The sequence below is a fragment of the Lates calcarifer genome, linkage group LG20 (assembly GCF_001640805.2).
Source record: "Lates calcarifer isolate ASB-BC8 linkage group LG20, TLL_Latcal_v3, whole genome shotgun sequence".
Taxonomy (NCBI): Eukaryota; Metazoa; Chordata; class Actinopteri; family Centropomidae; genus Lates; species Lates calcarifer.
This window is the reverse complement of record NC_066852.1, coordinates 13,785,483-13,794,144: the sequence shown is the minus strand read 5'-3', so window position 1 is coordinate 13,794,144 and position 8,662 is coordinate 13,785,483. Positions and strand designations below refer to the sequence as shown.

General features: G+C 41.1%; 1 protein-coding gene across 1 annotated transcript; it reads left to right on the top strand.

Moving 5' to 3' along the window:
* The first annotated feature begins 824 nt into the window (after positions 1 to 824).
* dnajc18 (DnaJ (Hsp40) homolog, subfamily C, member 18) lies at positions 825 to 8,065 on the top strand. Its single transcript, XM_018692523.2, has 8 exons — positions 825 to 1,444; positions 2,262 to 2,430; positions 2,927 to 3,072; positions 4,218 to 4,424; positions 4,680 to 4,792; positions 5,108 to 5,217; positions 5,337 to 5,509; positions 6,217 to 8,065. Exons 1-8 carry the CDS (start codon positions 1,318 to 1,320, stop codon positions 6,339 to 6,341), a joined length of 1,170 nt encoding a protein of 389 aa, XP_018548039.1. The 5' UTR covers positions 825 to 1,317; the 3' UTR covers positions 6,342 to 8,065.
* The last annotated feature ends 597 nt before the right edge of the window (positions 8,066 to 8,662 follow it).

The window sequence follows — 8,662 nt, the reverse complement described above, 5'->3', positions numbered from 1 at the left end:
AACAAATATAATGGATTTTATCTTGCAACATTTTTTATTATCTATGGAAATACGTTTTGGCATTTGACTTCCTAAACAATACACACATTGTAAGCATGCCCTATGGGACAAATCACATTTTTTTACTCTTGAATAAAATATGCATGAACAAAAATGTGTTGCATAGTTTCTAACTCAATGGTGGAGGTATTAATGCTAATTTTAGCTTTCAGCCTGACCTACATCCAGATGTAACCTCTCAATAAATAAAAAAAGTGGCTTACTTGTGTTCAGTATAGCAAGAAATATCTGCTTAATTTCTGCATCAGAATCATCACACCAGTGTCTTATATCGAACTAAATCTCTGTTAATGTCCTGTATACATGTGCCTAATCATGCCAATGACTAATTGCTACAGAGATGTAGATTTTATGTAATGTTACCATAATCCATTTTATCTATAACACAGTTATGTTGACTGTGTACACCATATAATATTATAATGAGAAAGTTTCTCGAAATAATCTAGAAAGAGCAGTGAGAAACGTTCTCAAAATTTGAACAGGCCCTTGTTTCGTCAAGAGCTATTGTCGTTATTTTTAGATACTATGTCATTATTTCGAGAAAGTTTGTCCTTATAATGACTCACAGAACCTTTTTTTTCATTACACTGGCGGAAATGTGTTTCCGTACGAGTAGTCAATTTTATGCCTGAGCACTTGAATGCATCACACGCAAGTATGAGATGAACGCCTCTAACGCAAGACCTTAAATGTAGCAGCAGCATCACTGCACACCTGCTGATGTTATTCAACCCCCGAGGTTTTTCTACGTACAGTTAGGTAATAGACAGGAAAAGCAGGGGGACAAAAAGCAACTCAGGAACTTGTTAACAAACAGACAATGAAGTACATTTAAGTCAGTATCGGGGCTAAAGCGTTCACTACACAGGATGTGACGTCGACCCTGTCTTGCGTCCACCTCTTGTCAATCACGCTCCAGGGTCCAGCTTCATTCAACAGCACTTTAAACTGTGCTTTAAAAATACAGACCGCAAAAACAAGTATTTTCCAGACTTTTCTGCTTAAAAAAATGGCGCAGCCTGGGGCCTGCGTGCAGCCTGACAACAACCACCTTCGTCTGCTAATCGTACTGTGAGTGACTGCGGGCTCGCACCTAGCTAACGTTACGCAGCTGTCTGTGTGTAACCAAAGCTAATCGGCTATCCTCGTTAGCTGCGGCGGCTCGCCTTGCCATATGATATTGACGCACATTGCACAGGAACAGACCTCTGCGGACGGCGATTGGATCAGCAAAACAACCCCCGTAACGTCGAAATGGACAAAGACGAAGCGGACCGGCTGATCGAGAAGGCGAAGCTGTGTTTGCGGTCAGGACGGAAAGAACGGGCGCTGCAGCTGCTATATGAAGCCCAGAATATTTACCCCAGCACCCGGGCCAGAGGTAAAATTAGCTGACGCACATTCTGCAATGGCAGTAACGTTATGTCAAGCTAACGTTGCTCCACTACCCCCAACTTACCCAGCCTGTTAACTGTGGAAAACACATTTTCATATTTCAGTAAGGATGCAAGGAATTGCTATTTTCAGATGGGGGGCCAAAAATGAGTGTTCTAGCATTATTACTTGATGCATTTCAGGCAGTTTTTCTTTATACTGAATTTTAGGACTGTTGAGGGGCTCCCTTCCCCCTTGCAGTTCACACACAGCACCACAGACTGAGGAAGCGCTATGTTAAAATCTGATAGTGTTTCCAGTTGCTTTACTTTGCCTACAGCAATTCCCATTCCAACCAGTACAATTAAGCTGACATAGATTACTCCGAGGCATTTGAACACAGCATGCACGAGGCAGTCAAATGCCACAGGGTCAGCCAGTTTGTGTGGTATTGCTTAATATTGTGCAAGAAATGAAAAACTTTTGATACACAGTCACTAGCACCCTGCTCATACATAGATGGGTAGAGAAACACTGAATAAGTGAGTAGGGACACATGAGCAATTGCTTTCATGCAGGGTACAAGGAATCACTGAATGGCTTGAGTATGAAAATGATGTGAAGCAAATACTATTACCTTCTGCAGTGCGTTTGATAGTGTTGTGAAATGTCAAGAGGCACTGAAGCTGTAGCTGCATTTTTGTTACCTAGTAACCATCATTTCCATGAGGAGTTTGACTGTTAGCAATACTTTTCTCGTTTAAGCTTTGCATATTTCTACCTGAATTGTCAGCTGACCTCAGACACCGTGTTCTTATTTGTAGTGCTGATAGATGCCATAGTAAGGAACGGAGGCAGTGCCGGCCCAGAGGCAAACCACGTACCCCCACCCACAGGCTGGAGAGACGAGGACATTAAAAACAACGAGACAAGTAACGTGAGTGGCGATGACAAGAAGAGCTACACCGAGGAGCAGCGCCAGGGCGTCCTCAGGTACTCTTCACGCTTTGATTCTTCCTTTTTTTTTTTTTAAATTTGTTTTTCACGCTGACCACTGTCATGGTTTCACATCATATAACTGTGGCTCTTCCCAGAAGTCAATAAGTAAACAGTTCATAATATCCCTGACTACCTGTGGTGTCCTGCCCACAGATGCAACACCATGCCAGCAAAAAAGTATCAAAAAGTTGGCTCCAGCTGCCCTCTGTGACTGAGCAATATGTTTTTCCTAATAAAGGAGAACACAATTATAGTAGTAGTAATTGTAAGTACTGCCTACTGCAGTGTTATTGTGTATATGTTTCCATTTACTCGTATCTTTGCATGTAGATAATAATAATACTGACTGTTGGACAGAGCTCTTTGTAAATGTGCATGGAACTAACTACTGTGTGAAGAGTATACACGCTAACCTCATATGAGAGCGTGCCTCTGTTAGGTTTGAAGTCCAGGCTTGTGTCTTGAGGTCCATTATGCTTTGTTATCGCAGGATAAAGAATTGCAAGGACTTTTATGAGATCCTCGGTGTTCCCAAAAATGCCAGCGATGAAGATTTGAAGAAGGCGTACAGGAAGTTGGCCCTCAAGTTTCATCCCGACAAGAACTTCGCTCCAGGGGCTACAGATGCTTTCAAAGGTATGAGTTTTGGCAGAGGAGAAAGGAAAATTACCTTTTTCTCTGTGAGATACAATATCTTTTTTATTGCAGCAAAAAAAAAAAAAAAACTGCTGAGCACGGCTCTCACATAGTGGGGGGACTCTGCTGATCCCACAAATGAACGTTTTTTTTTTTTTTTTTTTTTTCTCAATTACCACTTCTCAGCAGAGGCTGAGGTCGTGCTTAGTTCAAGAGCAGCACCTTCATGCTGGTAGTGTTTTGTTAAAACAAACTTCAGCAGGGCAAAGGCCTGAAGCTTGGTCCTCCAGTTTTACCAGCTTTAATTAAATTCAGAAATTCTGTGTTGAGCTGCGAGGCCTGCCTCTCAAACAAACCAATAGGGGAGATGCAGAGGGAGAGATATGAGACATACTGCATGAGTTGAAAGGGACAGGTGCATGCTGGGTGTTGTGAAAACAAGAACACAGTCAGCAGTTAGAGGCAGCAGTAATGGCTGTGACACAGAGGAGGCAGTTTAGGTACTTTAAAACCCTTAGCGTCTAATTAGCGCAGTTTGCATCAAAAGTCGTGCTGCTTCTTGGAGTCGTAACTCTAAACGCACACACGTGGCACACACATTTCTAGGTCAGTGTGACTTACATTTTCCGAGGATGAACTCTGATGTCCGTTGCGAAATATGTCCATAAGTCTGCTTAGAAATCATAGAAAAAAGACGCTCCTTGTAACTGCTGAAGTTTCCTCAGAATCATCATGTTTTAAAGTTTCCTTTAGCATGAAAGTAATCCAGTGATAGTTGTCTGTACATCCATGAGTACACTACAAAGAGAAGCTGCTGATAGTTAATTCAGCATACTTTTATTGGTGCCAGTTGGCTAAAATGTAAACAAATAAATAGGGCTCAAATTTTAGCCCACAGCCACCTAACTGAATCCATAGTAACATTATACTTCTGTTTACAACCCCCAAAACTATGGCTATAATAATCTAGTATTATGTTGCATTATCTGTCTGATTTATGGGCAGTAATTACCTTTTCTTGAGGTGGCCACTACAAACTATACTAATCATTTATTTTACGAGATGCCTCCCAGCACCCCTGATATTATATTCTGCTTTGGACTTAATGCATGCCACGACAAAATGTTTCCTTCCTCTCCCAACAGCAATAGGAAATGCATATGCGGTGCTGAGCAATCCCGAGAAGAGGCAACAGTACGATCAGTACGGAGATCAGTCTGCGGCTTCGAACGCACCCCAGCACTCTAGCCACAGTCGCCATGGACACTACCGAAACTTCCACAGAGACTTTGAGGCCGACATTTCCCCCGAGGAACTCTTCAACATTTTCTTTGGAGGACGGTTCCCCACAGGTGAGTGGTTGTGTTTGACCCAGTGAGTCATGAGTGATGCAAGAGAATTTTTTAATTTTATTTTAAATACTCCAAAATAGTGCAGTCTTTTCTTCTTCTTATTATTATTATTATTCTTAGCAGTAGTATTTATAATTATTGTTATCAGTACTGATAATGATTGTTGCTGCAAGACATAATTTAGAAATATTTTCTACTGTCTAATTGTGGAAGTGTAGATGTTAGAGAACCGTGTGCGTGTGTGTGTCTCTACAGGAAATATCCACGTGTACACCAACCAGGGAGCCTCCTACTCTCAGTTCTATCAGCCTCGTCGTCGACGTGCTTATGAGAGGCGCGAGGAGGTGGTGGAAGACAACCAGAGTCAGGTCAGTGACTCACAAAACAAAAAGTGAAAGAAAAAAAAATCCCTTTTAAACACACCACAGTGTTGTGTTGTAATCGTCCAGTGGAAGTAACATCAGTCTTGGAGTACCAAAGTGAAACGACAGTTTTGAGGATGTATTTTAACATGGTTGCAGCTGTCATTCATTTACTTTCCTCATAACTGCTTATTGTTTTGGAAGACTGTTGTTTGCTTCAAAGACAGAAAAGTTCTGTGCTGGCATGAGAACAGTGTATGAGTGCAGCCTACATACAGTATTACATGCTTTGTAATCTGTGCTGATTTTCTCTTCCCACAGAACACCTTCACAGCACTCCTGCAGCTTCTCCCGGTGCTGGTGCTAATCCTCATATCAGTGTTTACTCAGATGATGGCCACTACCCCGCCCTACAGTCTCTTCTATAAGCCGTGAGTCTGTGGCACCATTAACGTTAACTGCAGTGACATTTGAACAAATCCCTGGGTTCCTTGATGGTCAACACTGCAGTTTGACTGAATGAATCTGAATTATGTGTTTTGGGTTTCAGGGCAATGGGGCTGGTGGTGTCCAGGGAGACGCAGCACATGGGCGTGCCGTACTACGTGGATAAAAGTTTTGAGAAGGAATACCGCGGGGCCGCGCTGGAGGAACTAGAGAAAATGATTGAGAGCGACTATATCGAACACCTGCAGAGCAGCTGCTGGAAAGAGAAACAGCAGAGTGAGTGAGCAGCTCACCTGGCTTAGACAGGGAGTCTGATAAAGCTTAGTTCGTGATTTATGTGCACATAATCCTCCATAAACTAACAAGATATGTATATGATCTTTGGAGGTGCTGGCAGGTGTAAATTCAAGTCAAGTCAGTTTTATTTATATAGCGCCAATTCACAACAGAAGTTATCTCGAGGCACTGTACATATAGAGCAGGTCTAGACCGTACTCTTTACCATATAAAATTTACAGAGAGAGACCCAACAGATCCCACCATGAGCATGCACTAGGCGACTGTGGCAAGGAAAGTCTTCCTTTTAAGAGGCAGAAACCTCGAGCAGAACCGGACTCAGGGTGGGCGGCCATCATCGACCGGTGGGGTTTAGACAGAGAAAGGGGGGTGGGGGGATGGGGTAAGAGAAAGACAACATTGCAAATACACAGACTAAGTCAAAATGTAAATAGTAGTAATAATAATTATAGCTAAAGGAATAATAATTACAGAACAGTGAAACGTTAGTAGCAATATCACTATTGCTAACGCTAATAAATGTTTAATTGTTGTAGCAATTGTAAATGCAGGACAAAGCCAGGCTAACTGCTTCCATAGCTGCCGGCTGTAGTGTCGTATTTACCGTGCAGATGGATCTTGCTGGTTTAAATCTAGTACAAAAATCTATTTTCAAAAGTTTTTTGTCTTTCTGTTCTCATCTCCAGAATCAGACTTAGCAAACCTGGGACAGCTGTACCGAGATGAGCGGTTAAAGCAGAAGGCCGAGTCGATGAGGCTGGACCACTGCGAGAAGCTGCACCGACTGGTTGGGCGTCAGAGAGGCAAATGAGGACTGTTAAGAGAGGAGAACACGTTTTCTTTACAGACTTTACAATAATAACGCATTTCATCGAAGTGTGTAATTTATCCAATCTGGCCACTTTGTAAAGAAATCTCTTTGGGTACAGCGCAGTCAGTGGGAGATTATGCCACTGGAAACAATGTGCCTTCTCTCCTCTTTGATGGTAGAAAATAAGAGTTGCATGTCAGCTGCCAACCTTGACTGTGGTGGTGGTGGCAGCATTAACATGTGCAGACTCACTGTGGCAGTGTGTATGATGTGTCAGAGCCTTTAAACTTTCTTATAGAAATGGCATGACATACGAAGTCTCCCCTCGGGGTTATAAAGGCAGTTGTATGTTCACACATACATGTTTTATTTGTTTAGGTTTTGTAGTTTACATGTGTTTATTTTATTTGATGTTTTTGTGTCCTTGCTTAAATCTTAGGCGTATTTATTTAATAGTTAATAGAGTGAATGTTACTTGAGCACCTTGGCTCATCTTCTCTTCTTTGGAAGTAATGAAGTACAATGACTTAAATAATACTGTAGTCTTTGGACAAATCTGAGAGCTTCTGTGCTGTGAAATGATGCAGGACCTTTTTATTTATGGTTAAAATCAGACATTAGAAAGGACTGTAACATCTGTACTGTGGTTAATCAGGCAATGTGACCTCTGGCACTATAGAAATAAGCTGCACAGCAGAGTAAAATCTTAAAGAACATGACCACAATTTTCTGATTAATGTGCTTATTATAAAAGGTTGTACTTGTCCAAAAGTGAGCTTTCTTCTACAGTAGAGTTTCCCACTCTCCACACTACTGCTTGCATGAGTGTTTATTGGATTGGTCATTAAGCTTCTGCCATTCAGGAACCATTCGTTTGAAGTTTAAGTGTGAGAAATGACTGTTGTCTGAGTCATTTTGATTTGTCATAAGCAGGGAGTTCACTTCAACCAAAAAGCCCATACAAAATCCTGCACAGTTTTCCTCTTGTACATTGGAAGCTCAGTGGTGAGAGGTATCTGTAAGGCTACCGGGGGAGTAAATGGCATGCAATACCTTCTTTTCGTAAACCACGCACAAGCTTAATTTTGTCCTTGGAAAAAAATGCTTTTCAGCTCAAATTTATAAATGTTTTATAAATCCTGCACCTTTCATTTATACAGTGTTTTATAAAGAACGTCCACAGAATTAAGACTTTTAATCAGTTCTATTAACTTTCTGTGGACATGAACAACTTTCTCCCACAGCACAGAACCAGAATTGTGACTTTTACTTGTCAGGTCTTGTCATGAGTAGGACACTAACTTTGTGAAGTTGTTAACTTTAATCCCCCAGATCATTCGAATCCTATACAGACATTAATACCTGTTGCTGTGCACTATGACTGCCAAACTGCCTTAGCTGTTCTCATGTTTGTGAAGTATTCAGGTTCATCTGGAGCACTTTTAAGTTAATATTTAATCCTGTGTTTCATATCATGACTGTTGCATGCACCCTAGTGAGAGTGTGTTTTATTAGTTGCACATTTTAGTTTTTTTGGCAAACACATCTTCATGACTACTAACACACTAAATGTTATATTAGAATATTCAGGGCCACATGGTAACTCACAAAAAAGTGCAAAACTTGTACTGTGATACATGCAAACCAGGTTTTGGTATCAAGTCAGTGTGGTAGTACACTTCAGCCAAAAATACCAGAAAATTAAAGATGTATCCAGAATATAATTTTGGCTCGTCTGATTCATTCATGTGTGATTTCATGGTGGTTTGACTCTTTTATAGAGGTGGCATCTGTATCTATGAACATAATGTACATATTTTGTGATTACTGTTCAGCAACATTATTTTTACATTTTCCTAGTTGAGGTATAACGTATTAACTGTGGTACAGTTCTTTTGGGCAGATCACGATGTGGAGCTGGGCTGTCAATCAAGAACTGTGTGTCTCTATAATTCAAGGTGATTATTGGAACGTCCAAACTAATCAGCACATCCTGCTAACAGTCAGTGTTTGTCAGGAAGCAAAGAGTGAATGTCAAATATTTGAGTTGTTCTAAGACGTCTGACGCATTTTACAGACAGGATGTTCAAGTCAAGATTGTATCTTACTTTTTCTGTTTGACGGCACTGAGTCAACATTTGAGCTGTTTACTTCCATTGATGCCAATTAGAGTCTTCTGAATGTAAATACTGTAGAGAACATTCGTTTATCCTTTCATTTTGCTGAGACCATGGAAGTGGTCATAGTGAAAACATTAGCACAGTGTAGTTGCACATTCAACAGAAATGAGTAGAGGACAAAGTGGTAGTTGAGGCATCGCC

Coding starts and splice junctions, on each gene's coding strand:
- dnajc18 (XM_018692523.2), top strand. CDS start 1,318: ATGGACAAAGACGAAGCGGACCGGCTGATCGAGAAGGCGAAGCTGTGT. Junction 3,073..4,217: donor GGCTACAGATGCTTTCAAAG/GTATGAGTTTTG, acceptor CTCTCCCAACAG/CAATAGGAAATGCATATGCG. Junction 4,793..5,107: donor TGGAAGACAACCAGAGTCAG/GTCAGTGACTCA, acceptor CTCTTCCCACAG/AACACCTTCACAGCACTCCT.